Here is a 24,000-nt window from a genome sequence, read left to right on the forward strand (position 1 = left end):
AAAATCACGCTGTGCAAAAAACGGTAAAAGCTAACGAGTTCCTTTTTTTTTTTTGTATTGTACACTAAATTGCAATCATTTTGATATATATTACATTGTAAAACAATAAAAGCAACACCGGAAAATGTTATCACAAAATGATGTACGAATTCGTAACGCGCGGACATAAAAAAATGTTTTTTTCAAAAATTCACCGTAAATCTAAATATTGTTCTAGAGACTTCCAATTTGTTTCAAAATGAATACAAATGATTGAATATTACGATACTGTAAGAGTTTTAGCTTGCAATTGCGTTTTTTGACCATTTCGGTAGAGTCAAGTTGACCAAACGTGGTTTTTTTCTATTTATCGTGATTTATATGCAAATATTTCGAAAATGAGAAAAGCTACAACCTTCAAATATTTTTCCTTTTATTTTACATGAAATTGCGCACATTTTCATATATAAAACTCTATGAAATGCCTAATATGAAATGGAGCAAATTTTCCGAGAATTCGATGTACGCAATTCGGAGATTTATGGCGGAGAATCCGCGCACGGAGGGAAGGAAAGTTTTTTTCATAAATTCACCATAAATCGAAATATTGTGCTAGAGACTTCCAATTTGTTGCAAAATGAAGGTAAATGATTGAATATTACTAAAATATAAGAGTTTTAGCTTACAATTGCGTTTTTCGACCATTCGGTAGAGTCAAAGTTGACCAAACGTCTGGTTTTTTTCATATTTATCGTGATTTATATACAAATATTTCGAAAATGAGAAAAGCTACAACCTTCAATTATTTTTCGTTGTATTCTACATGAAATTGTGCACATTTTCATATATAAAACTTTATGTAACGGCTAATTTAAAATGGTGCAAACATTACCACAATCGCATGTATGATTTTTTTGGAATAGTTACCGCGCGGACGTAAGGAAAATGTTATTTTTTTCATAAATTCACCATAAATCGAAATATTGTGCTAGAGACTTCCAATTTGTTAAAAAATGAAGGTAAATTATTGAATATTACTAAAATATAAGAGTTTTAGCTTACAATTGCGTTTTTCGACCATTTCGGTAGAGTCAAAATTGACCAAAGGTTGAAAATTTGTCACTTATCATTTTTTATATGAAAATATTTCAAAACTGATAAAAGCTACAACCATGGGTTGTTTTTAGTTGTATTTTGCATGAAATTGCGCACATTTCCATATAAAAAACTTTATGTAACGGCTAATTTTAAAATGGTGCAAACATTACCACAATCGCATGTATGATTTTTTTCGGAAGAGTTACCACGCGGACGTAAGGAAAAAGTTTTTTCATAAATTCACCATAAATCGAAATATTGTGCTAGAGACTTCCAATTTGTTGCAAAATTAAGTTAAATAGTTGAATATTACTACAATATAAGCGTTTTAGCTTACAATTGCGTTTTTCGACCATTTCGGTAGAGTCAAAGTTGACCGAAGGTTGAAATTTTGGCACTTATCGTTATTTATATGGAAATATTTCCAAACTGATAAAAGTTACAATCATAAGTATTTTTTTGTTGTATTTTAAATGAAATTGTGCACATTTTCATGTATAATACTTCATGTAACGGATAATTTAAAACGGTGCAAAAATTATGTCAAAGTGACGAAATAATTTTTGAGATGTGTCACTGATACTTTTTAGTGCGATAAGAAAGAAATTCGCGCTTGCGCGCCTGCGTAACGATTGTAAACAAAACAACGCCTTGATCCGTGAACTCCCAGCATCCCCCAAGGCGTGTAATTTAAAAGTTTTTGGCTGGTAGGCCTATAAGTATTTTTCCGTGAATTTTTAAAAAAACTTTTTTGAGCCGACGTATGGTACGTCCATTCGGAAATCGGGGGAGATTTTGATTCGACGTTTAATACGTCCATTCGGCGTTTAAGGGTTAAGGGTATGCCACAGTGTTCGCTGCCGCTAATCCATGAATCCTATGGGGAATTTGCTTGGAGTGACTGTATGTCGTGCTATTGTATTCACAGATTCTTGTAAGGAAATTTTAGGCTACACAAAGTATGTTAAGTGAAACAAAGCTAAGCTGGGCTTATTTTGACACTAAGCTGATTCATGATGATGTTAAGGGGTCGAAAAGTGAGGTGCCAGGCCATATATAAATTTAACTGACAGCGAGACAAATTTGCTTTATTTTCCCTAGCACTCCTATCTGAGTGTAAATACAGCTTCGGGCAAATCACCTGGTTTTCCTGTACTGAAAACATCCCACATTTTTCACATTCTTTTCCTTTACACATTCTTTTAGCTGAAGAAAATTTAGTGAGGTCTAAAATGCAAGTTTCATCTTAAGTGATGACACCAAATTTCTGCTTTAATAGTATAATAGGAACTACTAAAGATTTACATTATTTCTTAAACTTTCAATTATACTTTTGTGAATTCTGAACATACATTATTTAAGCATATTAATGCTAAGCACGGAGACTTTACAGCATTACATACAATTACTGAGGGGAAGTTATGTGTTGCAAAAGCAACAACATAAGATTCTTCCCCCCAGATTAGTTATCCAAGGTTTGAATCCAATGACTCACAACAGGATAAATAATTTGCTACATTGTTCTTACCAGAAATGTGCTGCACTCTTAGATTATACTGTTGCAAGCACAAAGACCACCTTCTTAATCTCTAGTTATGATTTTTCATCCACTGTATAAATGACAGGGGATTGTGATCAGACAACACTAAGATTTCTTCATTCCTAGGTTTGTTCACATACACTTCAAACTTTTTCAATGCTGTGATTAAGGCTAGAGTTTCTTTCTCCATGGTTGAATATACTTTCTGATGTTTTTTCAGTTTTGAAGACATGAAACACACAGGATGTATGACATAACTTTCATCTTCTTGAAGTAGAACAGCTCCAATTCCACAGTCAGAAACATCAATGTATATAACAAATTTTTTTATTGAAGTCTGGAGCTTGAAGTACTGGTCTTGAAGTTAAAATGGTTTTTGCTTTCTCAAAGGATTCTCGACGTTCTGGAGTCCAAACAAACTTAGCTTTGGGACTAGTTAAGTTTGTCAAAGTAGCTTACTACAGCTGAGAAATTTGGACAGAAACGATGATAAAATCCAGCCATGCCCAAAAATCTCTGTAGCTGTTTCATAGTAGTAGGTTGGGTAGCCTTACAGATACCTTCTACATTAGCATTTACTGGCGCAAGAAGGTCTTTCCCAACTTCAAAGCAAAGATCCTGAACAGTCGCCTTCTTAAACTCACTCTTCTCTAGGTTGACTGTTAGTCCTGCTTCTCGTAGTTTATTTAAAACTTCCCTCAGAATCTTCAGATGTTCTTCCCATGTTGTAGAGTAAATGACTGTCATCTAGGTATACACCTACTCCTTCTATAGGTTTTAATAGTTGATCCATCACCCATTGGAATGTTGCAGGATCATTCATCAGACCAAATGGCAGACCAGTGTACTGGTACAGTCCAAAAGGAGTAATAAAAGCTGACAGCAACTTAGCATTCTCATCTAAGGGAATTTGATAATATCCTTTCAAGAAGTCTGTCTTGTAAACAAAACTGGCTTGCCCAATATTATCAAGTAATTGATCTGTAAGAGACAAGGGATAATTGTCAGCCACACTGATAGAATTCAGTTTCTTATAATCAGAACACATCCTAAATGAGCCATGTGGTTTCTTCACTAACACATGTGGAGAACTGTAGTGACTTGAACTGGGTTCTGCTAATGAATGTTGCAGCAAATATTCAACTTCTTTCTTCAAAACGTCTCAATGATAAGGTGATAAGCGATAAGCTCTCTGCTTAACTGTTTTTCATCTTTTTGGATCTTGATCTCATGCTTGGTACAATCAGTACACCTAGGTACATCTGCAAATATTTCTGTGAACCTTCTAATCTCTTCATTTAATTCACCACCTTGCTCAAAACTCAGAGGTTTTAGTTCATCCTCCAGATTTTCCCAAATTGAAGAATGATTCATCTTTCTTTCAGCTCCCAATTCATACCCATTGTTGTCTTCTGTAGATGAAGTAAGGTTTCAAGAGGTTCACATGTATCCTCCTTTGTCGTTTTCTTCTTTCTGGTGTTTTAATCACATAAGTATCACTTAACTTCTCTATTATCTTGCAAAGACCTTGAAATTTATTGGTGAGGGGATATCTCTTAACAGGTATGAAAACTAACACTTGTTGACCAATATTAAAACTTCTCAGCTTAGTTTTATCATCATATCTCTTGACTTACTTTCCGATTTTCTAAGTAGAATTTTCTAATCTCTTTCATCCTTTCCCTTAATTTCTTCACATATTCTCATTGGATTTCCTCTTGATTTTCTTTCCAATTTTCTGTAAGAATCTTCAACAGTCCTCTCACTTCTCTACCAAAAATCATCTCATTAGGTGAACTTTCTTGATAAGCATTCCTAACTTCATACAACATTAATGGTAAACCAACATCCCATTCTCTTCCTGACTCAGAACTATACTTTGTCAGCATACTCTTCAAAGTCTGGTGGAACCTTTCCAAGGGACTTTGAGTTTCTGGATGATAAGCAGTGGATAACTGTTGTTTCACTCTTAAAAAATTCATCACATCCTGGAATAACTTGGAAGTAAAGTTTGTTTCTCTATCACTTTGTATTATTTTTGGTATACCAAACTTTGAGAAAAACTCCACAAGTTTTTCAGCAACTATCTTAGCAGATATGTTTCTAACAGGGATTGCCTCCGGATATCTAGTCACAGGACACATTAATTTTAACAAATATTCATTTTCCTTCTTTGTCTTCGGCAGCGGTCCAACCAAATCTATAATCACATTGCTAAAGGGTTCTCCGCTAATTCTATAGGTTGTAGTGGGGCTTTCTGGATGGTTTTATTCGGTTTTCCAGCTATCTGGCAGGTATGACACTCACAACAAAACCTGCTAACATCTCTGTGAAGTCCAGGCCAGAAAAAATATTTCATGATCTTCTCCACAGTCTTCCTGATTCCCATATGTCCAGACTCATGAGCTACTTCTACCACTTGCTTCCTCAATGGATAGGGAAATCAAAATTTGATGATATTCGCCTCATACAGCATCTCCTGGTATATTTGAAGGTCTATACTTCCTCATCAGCAAACCTTCCTTCAGATAATAACAGGTAGGAGTTTGTTGCATCTCTTCTAGATCAACAACTCTGAAGAACAAATCAGCTAACAATGCATCCTTCTTCTGCAAGTCCATTAGCTTCTCTCGTGTCACTTGACCAACTTCAAGGGTTGAATTCTCAATATCTGCTAACTCAGCTGCTGTAGTTTCAATACTGTCTTCAGGAACACTTTGACTACTCGGAGTCTCTTCAGGAACAACAGGTTCTTCTTCTTCTTCTTCTTCTTCTTCTTCTTCATGGGAAATCTCTTCTTGGTCAGCACTAGGGGAAACATCACTTCCCTGGAACAATGCTTCTAAACACAAAGATCATTCACTTGATCCTTCTTGGGTGTGTCCTCTTCATACTTCTGGTAGTTACACAAGAAGGAAACAATTGGGGGTTATTTTTCTCCAACTCTAACGTAGGACTAATCCTCAATGGTTTGTCTGTCATTATAGTACAAAGAATAAATGGCATACCACCAACTTCATTACCCAACAGATCATGTACACATTTCATAGCCAGTGAGTCCTTTACAGCAAAATCAACATTCCCTGTCACCAATTCAAAATAACTGAATCTCCTATGAGACTCTTCTCCAACTGAGGGTGAGCACCACGTACTACCACACTATGGTTACTCCCTGTATCAAGTAATATCTTGACTGATACCTGCATACTCCCTCCTCGAGTTGACATTATACCCTCATAGATATAGATATATGGCTTAAAAGCTTCGACACTGCTAAGCCACTCACTGCTTGAGGTTACATTTCCACTGGTTGCTAAACATTCAGCTTGTTCAGTTTCAGTCTTCTCTGGAGTTTGATTCTTTCAGACACTGCTCTTCGTAGTTTGTTTCACCTGGTCACCTTCACTACTTGACCAACTGGCTTTGACAGCTGTTGATTCTGGTAACACTCTTGACTGTAGTGTCCTGCTCTCCCACACTTGAAGCAGACAGCATTAGGTTTCTGTAACTATCATGAAAAATTGGATGAGGATTTCACATTAGCTTGCTGAGGTGTATTACTTTGTGTACTCTTGGTTTTATCCTGAAACTTGGATAAGACTTAAAACCTGGGCGTTGCTGATTCTGGTACTTGACATTGTAATTGCTTTTGCTACTAATTATATTGTAATCTTCATTCAGTGTAGCAGCTTTGTCAAGTCTCTTAACCTCTCTCTCTCTCTCTCTCTCTCTCTCAAATAGGCCTTATATGTTCAGGAATTCCCCTAAGATATTGTTCAAGAACAACTAATTCTTCTAACTCATCAAAAGTTTTAACTTTAGCAGTCTCTAACCAATGTTTAAAACACCTTCTGACTTTATAAGCATAATCTAAGAAGGTTCCCTTCTCATCTTTTCTTAGATTTCTGAATCTTTCATTGTAGTACTCTGGGGTCATCTGGTAAACTTGTAGCACATTATGTTTAAGCACCTTGTAGTCTTTACACTGATCAGCTGTTAAGGCTAGATAAGCACTTCTCCCTTTACCAATTAAGACACTTTGTAGCAAAACTGACCTTTATCTTTTGGTCATCCCATACCTGAAGCCCCTCTCTCAAAGTGATCACAAAACTCATCTGGAGCTTCTTTAGTAAACTTAGGGATTAACTTCTGTACTCTTACTACATCAAATGCAGGGTCTTGATTACCTTGATTAGGGTTAGAGGGTGTTACAGGTAATGTGGATTTAGCTGTGATCAATTCCATCTCCCTTTCATGTCTTATGACTTCTCTTTCCTCTTTTATCCTTTCTCTTTCCTCTTCTGCTGCTTTTTCTTCTTCTCTTTCTTTTCTTTCTTGTTTTTCCCTGTCTATTCTTTCTCTTTCAGCTTGCATTCTCTCTTTTTCAGCCTGCATTTTCAGCTTAATCAAATTCTTTTCTGCTTCAATGCGTCTAAGCTCTAACTCTGCACATTTTTCTCTTTCTTTTCTTCTTGCTTATTCATAAGATCAGCCTGTGCTACATTCAACAACTCTTGAGCTAATTCTAACTCATCTTCATCAGTTATTCTACCAGAGTGTATCAATGATTCCATAGTAATACATCTTATTTGTGCCTTTACCATACTAGTAGACACATAACCAACACAAGCTACTGCTAAAGCGCTCCACTGTGGTTTCAGATAACACTTGGATGGAAGGGGCTGCTAAAAATCCTGAACCTTGAACTGAGCCATTTTCTCAAAGTTATCAACTAACAATTCAACATAATAAATGTAAAACAAAAACTATATGGTCACTCTCCTCGCAAAATATATCCCTAACACCTCCAGTACAGACTAGAGTGATAATGTAATCGGTTTTCCCGGGTCTCTGGGCATCAATAATACTTGTGACGAAGTGCCAAGTATCTGGTTACTACACTTAGCAATAATTAACTATTACCTCACCACCTGACCCTTCATCACAGGTAATATACGACTGAATACTCTAAAGGTACCAGTGATCTCTTAAACAACTTACCAGTATTGCAGAAAATCAGGCTAATTTCATTAAAACATGTGTGAGGTAATCTTATATGTAATTAAGATAATTAAAGGGCATCACTCTATCAGCAACTTTAAAAGTCTAAGTATTTCCCTGATTTTAAAAGTCTAAGTACTTCCCTGGTTCTTAGTCACTTCAATTAAATTGAAGGAAAACAGCTCAATTACCACTTTATGTTTCTACCTAAACAAAATTAAATATACTGGTGAAAAAGAAAACACTTATAAAAATTCTAAATACAAAAATTTATTATCTAACTCAAAATTTATAAGTGAAGTTCACAATCTCAGGGAAATTTACTGTTAGTTGAAAACAACACAGTTTAATTAATTCTTGAAATAATTATTAAGAGAAATTAAATCAAAATTAATTTATCACAAAAATCAAGAAAATAAATTAATTCAATCGAAATTCAAAAATGTTAGGTAATAACTTAAGTTTGGAAATTAATTCACAAGTGCTAAACAACACTAAAACTTGAATAGAATTCTTATTAAGTGCAAATTAATTCACAAGTGTTAAATTCAATTAAATGTGCAACAATTAATTAATGAAAACAATTAAGTTAATCAAAATGTGAATGTAAATGAAAACACAGAAAAATGTGGAAAATGCCAAAATTGCAAACACACTAAGAACACATTAATTACACAGAACATAAGAAAAACTCACTTTCAATAAAAGGAAACGTGGATCATCGCACACAAAAATCGCCAATACCAAAATGTGGAAAAATGGTAAAAATTCCCCTGGAATAACTCAAGTACTTTTAGTATATAAGTAATTCTTAAGTTTAAGTTTAGTGCACTGAACTTACTAAAAAAACTCTTACCTTAGTATACCAATTTTTGAAGGCCTTTTTCGAAATCACCAATAAAACTTACACACGAGGAGCCTGTGACACACTTTTACAACGTCTGTTCAGATTCTACAAATAAACACTAATAATATTCAATAACTCTTAAGAAATATAAAATCTAAACTGTACATGAGTGACCAACAACTATGTATAAAATCTTTTACGTTAAACGTTATCACTGAATCTTTTACGAGAGAGAGAGAGAGAGAGAGAGAGAGAGAGAGAGAGAGAGAGAGAGAGAGAGTGCATCACCCAAATGCGACGAGGTCTTAAATCAGAATAATTTTCCTTTCTTACCGAAGCTTAACAGTGCATTTCGTCACACAAAACTTCCATAAAAATTATCTTTCAAAATAATATCTAAAGAGGAATTGGAATTACAATCATAAATAACATTTATTATTACAGGATTTAAGACAATAAAAGTATTTTAATATGAAAGGAATAATTATTTATATTGAAAGCAAAGCTAAATGACGTCACTTCCCAAAGATGACATATGCTTAAACATAAGGTTCTAGAATGATCTTACAAAAAGATGATGCAATAACATAGGAACATGGTGAAATATCCACGTGACATCTCGACAAAGACGTACACATTTGAAACCAGTCATGTATGTTGTATGCTCAGCATGTTCCAAAAAAACTCCCTTATCAGAAGTGTTGACATGTTATGAAAACAAAACGGAAACTTGGTGACGAGCATGCCTTGCAGCTGATGTACAACGCAAAAATTTATCTCTCTTTGTCCACATCTTAGTTATATTCTTAACGTTTAAATAATGTTATGCAAAATCTGAACATACATTATTAGAACATACCAACTCTAAGCTAAATAAGGAATCTGAAAATACTTCATACAGTTAAAGAGAGGATGATATGCATTACGAAAGTAACAACATATAAGAATATATATATATATATATATATATATATATATATATATATATTATATATATATATTTATATCTATATACTCTTATATGTGTTACTTTCGTAATGCATATCATCCTCTCTTTAACGTATGAAGTATTTTCCAAGATTTCCTTATTTAGCTTAGAGTTGGTTATGTTCAATAATTGTATGTTCAAGATTTTGCATAACATTTTAAAAACGTTTAAGAAGATAACTAAGATGTGGACAAAGAGAGATAAATTTTTGCGTTGTTACATCAGCTGCAAGGCATGCTCGTCACCAAGTTTCCGTTTTGTTTTCATAACATAATATATAGATATATATCTATATATAGATATATATATATATATATATATATATATATATATATATATATAATATATATCATCTCTATACCTTCTATGTTTTTACTTTCGTAATGCATATCATTCCTCTTCTCATTATATATTATATATATATATATATAGTATATATATATATATATATGTATATATAAGAGTATATATTATTATTATATAATAATATAATTAATATTATATATATTATATATTATTTATCTATATATACTATATATGTATATATCATATATAAACTCTTATATGTTGTTAACTTTCGTAATTGGCATTCATCCATCCTACTCATTAGTATATATATTATATATATTATATATATATATATATATACTATTATATAATATATATCTATATATATATATAGATATATATATATATATATAGATAATAAAAGTGAGAGAGAGATGGCTTAGACATGCCTTTTGCACTTTATTTCAGATGAACACGTGATAGTATCTGCTGGGCTCCTGTGGGTACTATAATACTTGGAAGACCCAGGCATTGTCCATTTGTAGCCCCACAGTGAACGAGGTCAGGGACGTATTAAGAATGATATGCAAAGTTATCGAGAAGATTGGCAAAAATGGCTCTCAGTTGCACTCGGATCAACAATACTAAAACTCCCACTGGGACCACAATAATTCATCTGCCAAATATTGGACAATCCTACCTCCTCCAAACCTGAAAGTAGCAACTAACAATTGTTGTCCCCGCTTCAATGTAGCCAACTCTTCCTCAAGCTCAACCTCGTTAAACAAAAACTTTTTCTCCCGTGATGCATACCAGCTAAGTGTGCCTTTCCTAAACCACTTTTAAGCAAAAGCTGCATGAATCACAGAGTTAAATCTTTGCTTTGCATGCCTTAAGACGGGCCATCACGACTTGGATTGCACAGGACAGACCATGTGTTCCTCAGCTGGGTGTCAAGCACCTCACATTTCTTTGCTTGATGTATGTATCACCAAATACCTTTAAAATGTCTTTAAAACCATAACAGTTGACTACATGTGTGTTCTGGGTTAGTGGGGCCTTGTTCATGTTTGTGCACTAGGGCTTTTTTGAACTTTCAGGATTAATAAGAAGTGCAGATTAAATTGCCTCCTTTTTAGGAAAAGAAGAAACATATGCCTTCAATATGACTTGGCTGTGTCAGTGCCAGATATAAAGGGTGAATGACTAATCCTCGGGTCACAGAACATGTAGATGCCTCAATTTATACTCCTATCTGAGCAACCTTGCAAGGAAGTTCAGCAAGAGAGTTGTCTCTAGCAATTAGCAGAATGCCACATACACTATGTATCTCTTGATGTGTGTGACAATAATGATCATCACAGTGAATTTATCGATAGGTACAAGAAATTGAATGACATCACGTCGTTGCAGAGCACAACTGGGGTAATGGTTTTTGTCCTAATGCCTGAAAATTATGAAAGTTCACGCTGGTCTTCAGTTATTTTTAGGCCTATGAAGTCAAGTTTTTCCATACAAATAATTGAGATAGTATATTGCTGTTACGTAAGTGGAAGGTATATTCCGCCATTATGGAACCAATTAACAAAGAATATTAAAATTTAGTAATTCGAAAGTTTTTATTACAATAAAAATACAAATTCATTAAAATTAAAATAGAGAATAAAGATTGTGGTTTTGGAACTACTAACATAACTTTTTAAGTACAAAATGAAAGCTACACTTACTTTTTTTCATTCTTTATGAAATGGCAGAACTGTACACTCATAAAAATGCAAATTATTATTTTTCAATGTTAATTTCTTCCATAGTGGAGACAAGCAATCGTACTGTGCCGGCGACCAGGCACCAGATTTCTCCATTGCGACAAACTCATTGATCATCCAACACATTCGGAAGGACTTGAAGAAAAAATGCTCAAGTGGATTCCTATGTTTTGTTAGTCCCACAGGTAAATTCTTTTTATGTTATCATGAAATATTGAATTAAGGGGTTGCTTGCACTTTATAAAATGTTGTTGGAAACAACAAATACAGATATTCAAATCTAAAATAGTTCCTACCTTCATAGTGAGTTGGGATGTAAGTTTTAATGAAATGTCACTGTAGCAGTTAACATATATTTCTACAGAGGATTCAGGAACTGGAGGAACTTGCCAGTCATCGCGCCCTTTCTGTGGTAAGTAGCATTTTAAGTTCCAGATTATATGGTAAAAACGTTTTCAAATTAATTGTTTTTTTTATTACAGAATAACCACTTCAGTTATTTCTAATTAAGGAGACGTGAAATTATTCAACTACATTGTCTTGAATTTGATAATGATAAATATTTGTTTTCTAAACATTTTGGTTTGAAGCTAAAAGGAAAGTTTTCAGAAAAATTCAAATAACTCTTAAACTCGTGATGAATGTTGAAATAAATGGTAAAATACCGAAAAGATACTGTCAGACACTAAGATACCGAAAAAATATATTAACTTTGAAAACTTAACAATAGTGAAATGAAGTGTTACATCTTATTTTTTGACTTTGAGTAGGTCTGCAAATTGAAACGTAAAATCCATCATACTGGGAGTTGATATGCCCAGTTAATTTATGAAACAAATATCTGGCATGGGTAAAGATTTAGTTTTATTATCTATTTTAGTCAGGTATCATTTTGTTCTTTGGATCTATTAGCAACCTGACATTAACAGCAACTGGGAGCTAACAAAATTACAACAACAACAACAACAACAACAATAATAATAATAATAATAATAATAATAATAATAATAATAATAATAATAATAATAATAATAATAATAATAATAATAACAAGTAACTATACGCCTATCACTTGCCTAACAGTAATATGGAAGTTACTATCAGGTATCATCAGTCGAATAGGATGACTGTGATGGACAAAAAAAAAAAAAAAAAAAAAAAAAATGCCTTGTGGTGGGGTTGTATGAATACTACCACCGTAGGTCCTGCGTGTCATAAAAGGTGACTAAAAGGACAGCTGCTGCCTTGCTGTTTTTCTTTTTAGTAAAAGGCTAGACTCACAGCCAATAACTGTGGAAACTACTACCTTGCAGTCTTATTTTTTAGTAAAATGCTAGTCCCACCGCCGATAACTGTGGAAACTGCTGCCTTGCAGTCCTACTTTTTAATAAAAGGCTAGGTGGACTTTTTAGTCAAAGGCGAGACCCAACGCCAATAACTGTGGTTGATGACAGCAAGGGCAAGTCATAAAAACACCTTTGCCAAACAATAAACCATGCCTGATGTTTCAAAGCGCATCAGGCACCCAAACCCTCAACGTAAAGATAAAGGTGGGAAAGAAGATCATCAGTGAAAGGCTTTACAACTACCTAGAGGATACAAGGAAATCCAACCTAAGCATGGCATGGATTGACTAGAAGAAAGCCTTCAATGTTATACCACACACCTTCAATGTTATACCACACACATGACTAATAGAACGCCTGGAAATATATGGGGCAGAGGAAAACACCACCGGCTTCCTATAAAATACAATGCACAATTGGAATACAATACTTACAACTCTGGGATAAGACTAACAGAGGTTAACATCAGGAAAAGGATCTTTCAAGGTGACAAGGCGATTCACTGTCCCGACTACTCTTCTTAATAGCCATGATACCCTTGACAAAAGTACTGCAGAAGATGGATTCTGGGTACCCACTCACGAAAGGAGGCAACAGAATTAACCATCTGATGTTCATGGACGACATCAAGCTGTATGGGAAGAACATCAAGGAAATAGATACCCTAATCCAGACTGTAAAGATTGTATCTGGGAACATCAGGATAGAGTTTGGAATAGACAAATGTGCCTTCGTCAACATACAAAAATGCAAAGTGACGACGAGGACTGAAGGAATAAAGCTACCAGATGGGAATAGCATCAAACACATAGATGAGACAGGATACAAATACCTGGGAAAATTAGAAGGAGACGATATAAAACACCAAGAAATGAAGGACACAATCAGGAAAGAATATATGCAGAGACTTAAAGCAATACCCGAGTCAAAACTCAACGCCAGAAATATGATGAAAGCCATTAACACATGGTCAGTAGCAGTAATCAGATACAGCACAGACCAGAAAACTAAGAAATACATGACAATACACAAAGCACTACTTCTTTCCCACCGTTATCCCTACACTAAGGGGTCGGTTGCCTGATGCGCCTTTCCTTACAAGATCAGGCATAGTTTCTTATTTGACCAAGGGGTTTTTACGACTGCATGCCTTTGCTGTCATCAACCACAGTTATTGGCGGTGGGCCTCGCCTTTGACTAAAAAAAAACCCACCTGCAAGGCAGCAGTTTCCACAGTTATTGGCAGTGGGCCTGGCCTTTTACTAAACAGTAAGACTGCAAGGCAGCAGTTTCCACAGTTATTGCCGGTAGGCCTAGCCTTTTACTAAAAAAGTATGACTGCAAAGCAGCAGCTTTCCTTTTAGTAGCCTTTTATGACATGCAGGTCCTATGGTGGTAGTATTCTTACACCCCTGCCACAGGGTGGAGATACACAAAACACTACACTCAAGAGCAAATGCAGACAGACTATACATAACAAGAAAGGAAAGAGGAGAGGGCTACTAAGCATAAAGGACTGCATCAACATCGAGAACAGAGCACTTGGACAATATCTGAAAACAGTGAAGACAAGTGGCTAAGGAGTGCATGGGAAGAAAGATTAATAAAAGCAGACGAAGACCCAGAAATATACAGACAGGAGAATGACAAACAGAAGGGAGGAATGGTACAACAAACCAATGCACGGACAATACATGAGACAGACTAAAGAACTGGCCAGCGATGAAACATGGCATTGGCCACAGAGGGAAGAACTCAAGAAGAAAACAAAAGGAATACTAACAGCTGCACAAGATTATGCCCTAAGAACCAGATATGTTCAAAGAACGACCGATAGAAATAATATCTCACCCATATGCAGGAAGCTCAATATGAAAAACGAGACCATAAAGCACATAGCAAGTGAATGTCCTGCACTTGCACAGAACTAGTACAAAAAGAGACATGATTCAGTAGCAAAAACCCTCCATTGGAGTCTGTGCAAGACACACCAGCTAGCTTGCGGTAATGATCAGGCACCAATCATCTGGGACTATGGTATCAGAGCAGATAGGTGATATATGCCAATAGACCAGACGTGGCACTAGTTAACAAAATCAAGAAGAGAGTATCACTCATTGATGTCGCAATACCATGGGACACCAGAGTAGATAAGAAAGAAAGAGAAAAGATTTATAAGTATCAAGACCTGAAAATAGAAATAAGAAAGATATGGGATATGACAGTGCAAATTGTACCCACAATCATAGGAACACAGGGCACGATCCCAAGATCCCTGAAAAGGAACCTGAAAAACTAGATGCTGTAGTAGCTCCAGGGCTCATGTAGAAGAGTGTGCTACTTAAAACAATGCACATAGTAAGAAAAGTGATGGACTCTTAAGGAGGCAAGATGCAACCCGGAACCCCACACTATAAAAACCACCCAGTCGAATAGGATGTCTGTGATGGACAAAAAAATAAATAAATAATGTAAGTATAGTGAGAGCTCTTGAGAACCTGATTGATTTTCCTTTTCAATCTAACTAAAAATGAGAAGTTACTAGATGAGTAAAATGTTATGAAAGTTCATGAAAATTAGTTATTCGAAGATAGGTAGGATATTCAGCAATTCGGGAAATCCCATCATTCTCTGAAGATAAACCAGCCAACCTCTTGGAGCATCTAAGAGATGGTTGATCCCTCAGGTCTCTATGATGATTATCCAGTGCTGTTTGGGCACCTACAACTTAGGTAACTGACTGCAAATGTTCTACTTGAAAAAAAAAGGAAAATCAACTGCTGCACTAGGAGTAGCCAAAGAACTGTCAGCTATATTGTGCAATCTTGTCTCAAAATCTTTAATGTACTGTGTACAGAACAAGTTGAAGCCCTGCATCTCACTCCAGAATACAGATTTAGCCAGCAAGTTCAGCAGCCATTCATAGAGCGCTCTCAGTTTCATATGCTTATGGGTTACCAGCTTCACTTGTCTCACCTGGCCCAGGTTACCACCAGGACTGCTATTATAAGAACATTTCTGTCCACATAATATAAAAAAGTATATCAAATCTCAACAATAAATCAGTGTACTTTAGGCATCCTGTGCATGAGTTGACCTTACACTTGAGACCATTTGATAGACAGCATAGTTCTCAGACATGGCCTGCCTACCAACTACTGACCACTAACAAACTAATTATGGTGCTTAGTTCAAGCTCGCTTTCTCTCAAAGCTCCTGGTTGTCATTCATTCAGTATAGATAAAGCATGGTACTCACACTCAACACCTCACAATTACTGGACTAAATATGACCATACCTACCAAAACCAAACCTCTGCTGGCCCAAATACAGCATTTTAGCTCTGGCTAGCTCTCTCGCAAGAATGTAAAAAAGATTATTTGTATATACTGATACACATAAAACATGATTCTTGCACCAAACCATTGTGATCAATGGACTAAATGAGACCAAATCTATTGCTTAGAAACAATACTCTATTGATCAGATGAAGGGTAAACCTTGTCAGCCATACTTCTTGGTGACTAAACTTTCTGCTTTTGGAGAGTCGAAATACAATCTTCCTCTGAAATATCTCGAGTTCTACAAAAACGACAGCTATGCCTGACACCTTCTTCTCCTGAATTGCATACTGACTGGATGCACACAAAAAGAGAATCGCCTACATATAATTCCACCAGTTCCTGATTAGAGGGTTCCTACAAAAATGTAAAAAAACGGTATTTGTATAGACTGATAGACATAAAACTTGATTCTAGCACCAAACCATGGTGATATCAATGGACTAAATTGGACTAAATCTACTGCTTAGGAACTATCCTATATTGATCAGATGAAGGTGCAAACATAAACTGGGTAAACCTTGTCAGCCATACTTCTTGGTGACTGAACTGTCTGGTTTTGGAGAGTGGAAATACAATTCTTCTTCTGAAATATCTCGAGTTCAACAAAAAAGACAGATATGCCTGACACCTTCTTCTCCAGAATAGCATACTGACTCGATGCACACAAGGAGAGAATCGCCTACATATAATTCCACCAGTTCCTGATTAGAGGGTTCCTACACCTTGATCTCAGAACACTGGTTTTTATGCTGAAACTACACCAGATTCCAGGGTACCCACCACATGCCATTCTCCATCAAACCCATGCAACTGGTCCCATAGTCCACACAGAGTTCAGTTGCCTGTTGCTAGAGAAACTACCCACCACAAAAAAAAAGAGGTATGGTGGCTCTTGGAACCCCTGCAGAGACTACTGGTGGTGCCTCAACCTCCAGATAACACCCAACCACTATATCCCTACAGTGACTTCTGCGAGAATGACAATGCTCTCTTTTGGGAACCAGCCCAATAAAGAAGCACCCTCACTATCACAGGCTTATGTTTCATCACCAGCCTCACCTGCATGACCTGGCCTGGGTCACCACCAGCCTATAATTGTAAGTACATTTTCGCCTGCAAAATATTTTCAAAAACAGATCTAGTCTCAAAAATAATCAGTGTACTATCAACATCCTGTATATATATCTTTTATATGTGTTGATGTTTTTAAAGTCATTTTTCATTTTCTTCCCTTGTAAAAAATTTGCTGCCTTCCACAGAATGAATCTCCTAATGCCTGTATCCTTACTATAAAAAATGACATGCATATTGCATACAAATTTTTACAAGGGAAAGAAATTACAAATGACTTTAAAAACATCATATAAATAAATTATATATATATATATATATATATATATATATATATATATATATATACACATACATACGTACGTATATGGTGTGCGGTAAATTTCTATAAATCATTTGCTCGACAGTGAGTTGCTCGAAAGCAATTGCTCGAAAAATAATTTCTCGAACTCTCAATTTCTCGACCTATCAATTCCTCGAAAGCCAATATTGTTGAGAATGTTAAGAAATTCAGTTTCGTGAAAACAAATTGTTTAAAAATATCCACAATTATATATGAAAATATATTTCTATGTAAAAATACAAAAAAGACTTTCGAACACCTGAACGGTGTTCCTCAACACCGTTCAGGTGTTCGAAAGTCTTTGTTTTATATTTTTACATAGAAATATATATTTTTTATATAATTGTGGATATTTTTAAACATTGTTGAGAATACTAATGACCATTTATAGAGGATAGATGTTGGCTTTCGAGTAATATGCCTTTCGAGAAAAAATACTTTTGAAAAATAATTTTGTAAATAAATCATTTTAGTTTACATAAGTAAAAAGGTTAAAAAACTAAAAGACATCATTCATGACAGGTATAAATGCCAACGCAGATAATAGATGAACTTGGAGAGCAAATTCAGCATTGGTGTCGTATATTCCCTTGAGGCCATTTGCTTGAATTTTTCGATAGAGGCTTTCACAGAAAAAAAAAAACAAAAAAAAAAACACTGCATTTAGTCATCGGAAATTCTTGTTCTATAGCCTTCAACATGGCAAGTTCAAAATCGATCATTATTGTCAATGGCTGGAATGTTGGGATTTTTTCTTTTAAAGCCTTCAGGAATCTCTTATACGTTTCTTCGGTTTTGTTTGGTAGTAGTGCATATACGAGGGGTGTAATACTACCTGACTGTACGCCATGTATTGTATACAACTGAGCAAAAATCGAAGGCACAGTTTTAAAAGTGTCATTAGCGTACCAGTTCTCTGAACGTGCCAATATGTCGAGATTGTTGTGGGTTGCAAAAATTAGTATACAACCATTTGTGGAACCAGAGTCATAAGCAAGGAATAAATCTCCTTTGATGGTTTTTGTAAACTCTTCCGGGATGATAAGATCGAGGCAGCTATTAGGCAAACCAGGGCCAGCATTTTCCTTTGCTCGTATATTGCGTATAGTTCTTTTCATATTTGCTACTGAAGGGAGCTTTACCGCTACAGCACCAATTACTCCCATTGAAGCACATGACACCCTATAATGTGGTGTATCTCGACTGTTTATTGCATGCCATTTCACTTTCTCTTGGATCTTAGCAGCATCAATTTCAGCACCGTCTCCTGCATGGTTGTGATCTCCACTTCGTTTTTGGATATGATCATCGATAGTGATAGCACGAGCTGAACATTTAGGTTGCTTGCACATATAATGACATTTAACACTCTGTCAATAGTGCTCGTTAACAGACCCGGTAATGATTGTTTGGAATACTAATGATCGTTTCAAAAATAGATATTGGCTTTCGAGAAATATGCCTTTCGAGAAACTAATTGTTCGAGAAATTATTTTTCGAGCAATTTCTTCGAGGGATTCACTATCGTGCAGTTGATTTCGAGAAATTTACCTGCATTCATATTATAATATATATATATATATATATATATATATATATATATAGATATATATTGTATATAGTATATATATCTATTATGTATGTATGTTATGAATATAATATATATAATATATATATATATATGTATGAATATATATATATATATATATATATATATATATATATATATATATATGTAGTATATATATATATATATATATATATATATATATATATATATATACTATTTATAATAATAGATATAGATAGATAGATAGATAGATAGAGGCTAGATGAGATAGATAGATAGATAGATAGATATCTATTAGAACCAATTGTGTTAGTGGCATCAATAAGTTTGTATCTTCATACCGACGGAGTTTCTTCTGTTTCGTATTCGTCAATTTCTGGTGAAAAATGCGGAGACTTCATTCTTCCATTTATTGAATTTTGTCGCGAAGCTGTCTCGCCTAATGGCATTATCAAGCGACTACTTGATGTTGTGACAGAATTCAATAAATGGAAGAAGTAAGTCTGAGTAATTTTCACCAGAAACTGACGAACGAGAATCGGAGGAAACTCAGTCGGTATGAAAATACCTGTAAGAAACTTCTTGATGCCACTGACGCAATAAGAGAAAAGCTATGAAAAATCACAAGTATATATATAATTAATATCCCTATATATATATATTATATATGATATATAATTAATAATTATATAATATATATATATATATTAATATCTATATATATATATAATTTTTTTATATATATTAATCTATATATATATATATATATATATATATGGAATCTACTGGTCTCTGTTAGGTCAGGTCGGCAACATGACCTCATTGTGATAGTAGGATCCGAGTTAGTTACTCGCTATCGGACATCATAACTTCTTCAAAATGTCGTACCTGGACGGATTTTCAAGCATTTTTGAAAACAGCTTATGGCTCAAAGGAACACGGAGATATGGTTAGGGACCTTCGGGGTCTTTATAAATTACGGAATGGCACTAATAGCCTCGTAGAACATAGTTCAAAACTTTTTGACGCAGTGGCGGATTGGGTAGGAAAATTGAAAACATCTAAATGGGTTACAGGGAGTAATGTCTCTCTTGAGAACATTCATAAACTGATCTATTTTTCCCTGCTCTTGCACGATGTACCTGGTGCGATAGTGAATAGCTTTGATGAAAAGATTGAACCTACTTCAGACGAAGAATTACTTTATGCCCAAATTGAGAAACATATGTCTAAATGTCCCACTGTAGATAGCACAATTTTTAATGGGACAGGCCCGAGGGATAGAGTGCAAAGAGACAGAATTTTCTCCTCCCCGTCTGTGTGCAAAAGTTGAATATAACAAAAGATCGATCGATCAAAAGCAACTGCAATAAACCAGGGCATCCAAAGAAATTGTGTAGGGTTAAATATTGTGGAATGTGTAAGAGTACCGATCATTATTGGCAGTCTTGTCCGTCTCAGATACGGAGAGATGCGAGGCCTACACCTCAAGTTTCTGGTAATTATAATGTGAGAACTTCCCAGGCAGGTCAAAGCAGAGGGCAAAGAGATAGGAGAAATTTTTGGAAGCCCTATCAACAAAGAGGGTACATGTGATTGGTACGTGCCATTGTGGTCTCGTGGGGGACGCCCCAGAGCCCAAGCCTATAGTCTATGGAACAGTAGGGGATGCGGATATCCCGATATTTATAGACTCGGGGGCGTCTATAAATTTAATAGACTATAATTTGTATCAATCCATGTTTTCCAATTACCCTTTGCAACCCTCAACGGAGACAGTGTGTGATGTGCAAGCCCATATAGTAAATACCCTGGGTTATGTTCAAATATAGTTTACTCTCGGTGACAGAGTGCTAACAGAACCCTTTTTGGTAATGAAAGGAATTGCGTTGGGCAACAGACTTTTGCTGGGTCATCCTGCTTGTAGAAGACACAAGATTTTGATCCATGCCGGTGCTAATGGGATAACAGTCGGGATACCTGGTGTTTTTCTGCCTTATGAGGACGTGAATTGAACGGAGGACATGGAGGTTATTGAAAGAGATGTGCTCGGTGATATTAATGGCGGTGATACGAGTGTTATGGAGAAAGGTAATATTAAAACCCACGTGCTGATGTGGTTTCAGTATAGAACATTTTTTTGAGAATCATGAGTTTCTGGCGTTGCAAGTCTGACTATGCTGCAGTTCGAAGCACCTGAGGTGTTCACAGGTGGATTTTTTGCTAATGTTGCTGTAATGAATCCGGTTGCGGATTTTCCCTTTGGAATTGATTACTCGGGGATTTGCACTATTCTCGTAGATGTTGATTATGGCATTCCACGGAAATGTATCATGTAAGGGGATTCTTTTCCGGTCGTTTCTGGTCAATGGGATTGCTGCAGTAGCAAATTCCGTAACGGTACACATTCCGTTTTGGGAAAGATATTGAATTATATGTTTCTTTTTCTCTTATGTGCTCTTTGTAATGGGAGAAAGTTCACTTGTTATTGTTTTTATTATCTTATTTTTTCCCCTTTCTTCTTTTTTTTCTTTTCTTACGAGAGATGTTGTAATGGGGGTTAAGCTCTAAATAGCATTTTTATTTTAGATAGGAGATATAATTTGTCACGGTATGTGAGTTAGATAGAAGGGGTGTTCGACATTATATTTTATGGAGGTTAGTTATATAAACCATAAAAGGGGTTTTTGCTGTTAGACATTATGGGTTCTCTTTTTGATAGCGTATTTATCAGATATGGGATTATTTGAGAGGATTCAGTGGGTAAAGGTTATATTTTGTTTAGCGAGGAATTTTTAATATTTGACTAGTAGATTGAGTATATTAATTAATGACGAATTTGTGGGGTAAAGCAAGACTTTAGTTATTTTATGACCATGTAGACCTTTTAAATACGGACACACAATGACTTTAGAGAATTCCCAACTCTATGTGATGGTGGCGATGGAAACAACTTCGTTTTACAGTACCAGAGTCCGACACTCGTTTTCCAATCTCCTGAACTGACATTCTGTCATCTCTCCACAGTGCAGCAAAATGGACTATTCATGTGCAAGTTAATGAATTACATTCACATTGGTGTTCATATTACATTCACAATATTATTTCATATATATATATATATATATATATATATATATATATATATATATATATATATATATGATATATATATATAAGATTTTCTCTCTTCAAACCCAAATACATATCCTCTCCACAAAGTAAAAGAGGTCACATAGTACAAAAGTCTCTCCACTTCGTAATATACACAGTGGTGTATCAGAATTGGTAATTGCTTGGCTCAAAAAGGCCGACAGACCGACAGAGTTTCTGTCAAAGGAAACACGCTGCCTCATTTTATATATATATATATATATATATATATATATATATATATATATAAATATATATATATATATATATATATGAAATAATATTGTGAAGGTAATATGAACACCAATGTGAATGTAATTCATTAACATGCACATGAATAGTCCATTTTCCTGCACTGTGGAGAGATGACAGAATGTCAGTTCAGGAGATTGGAAAACGAGTGTCGGAACATTGGAGATAGACTGGGGTCCTGAAATGGGGACGCATCACTTTTTGGATGGCACGATGTTGAAGATTGCTGTTTCAAGCCACGACGAGGGCATTAGAGGTCGCGTGTGTTTGTTCACGGGCAGAAGTAGGTACACTTCTGAATCTGGTTTTAATTAATTTCATGGGTGGGACTATTAGCTGTATATGACGTCACCAACTCTTCTTGTGTAATGAAATCGTTACGTGTCAGTGACGTCATCTAAAGGGGAATGTCAGTTCAGGAGATTGGAAAACGAGTGTCGAAACATTTTTTTTTCTTGCATTCGTCATCGCTGACTCCCACGGAGACAGACTGGGGACCTGAAATGGGGACGCATCACTTTTTAGATGGCACGATGTTGAAGATTGCTGTCTCAAGCCACGACAAGGGCATTATAGGTCGCGTGTGTTTGTTCACGGGCAGAAGTAGGTACACCTCCGAATCTGGTCCATTTTCCTGCACTGTGGAGAGATGAAAGAATGAATGTCATTTCAGGAGATTGGAAAACGAGTGTTGGAAAATTTTTTTCGTAGTCGTCATCGACATATACGTCTATATATTATATATATATAATATATATATATATATATATATATATATATATTATATATATCTATAAGTCTATCACATTACCGTGATTCATATACATATATCGAACTACAAATGTCCTTTAATATCTTGCGGTGTCGGGGTGGTTTAAGGCGTTCACTGCCAGTCCTAGAATTGAGAGGTCGCTGGTTCACGCCTGTCGATCGCCAATTCTATTATCGCTTAATAAATTCCCCCTTGGTTAAGCATATATGAAAATATATTAATTCCGAGGTTGAGCGAATTAGATATTAAAGGACATTTGTAGTTCGATATATATATATATATACATATATATATACATATATATATATATATATATATATATATATATATATATATATATGTGTGTGTGTGTGTGTGTGTGTGTGTGTGTGTGTGTGTGTGTGTGTAAATAAAGTCTTCTGTTAAAACAGGATATGTCTCAAGTATAAAAGGCCCATTAAAACACTCTGGTTTAAAGCTAAGGACTATATTTCGGTGGACTCACTTCCACCCTTATCAAGCAGTGAATGACAGTGAAATATACAGTGGGAGATATGCCCTTAGGTGATGACTGGGGTCACCGCTAAGACGCCATATGTTTTGTTAATTGTCTAAATCTGCTTCATCGTTGCCTTAAGGAAGATATTTTCTCTTTGTCAGAGT

The 24,000-nt window shown here is 35.3% G+C and overlaps 1 protein-coding gene across 1 annotated transcript in view; it reads left to right on the plus strand.

The window, feature by feature from the left end:
- Positions 1-24,000, plus strand: part of LOC135198378 (suppressor of tumorigenicity 14 protein-like) — a 173,504-nt gene that overhangs the window by 117,890 nt on the left and 31,614 nt on the right. The window contains exons 9-10 of the mRNA XM_064225926.1: positions 11,553-11,692; positions 11,872-11,919. Of these exons, the coding sequence (XP_064081996.1) occupies positions 11,553-11,692; positions 11,872-11,919 (188 nt within the window). The remainder of the gene's footprint in view (positions 1-11,552; positions 11,693-11,871; positions 11,920-24,000) is intronic.

The sequence above is a fragment of the Macrobrachium nipponense genome, chromosome 22, assembly GCF_015104395.2.
Source record: "Macrobrachium nipponense isolate FS-2020 chromosome 22, ASM1510439v2, whole genome shotgun sequence".
NCBI classification, from domain to species: Eukaryota; Metazoa; Arthropoda; class Malacostraca; order Decapoda; family Palaemonidae; genus Macrobrachium; species Macrobrachium nipponense.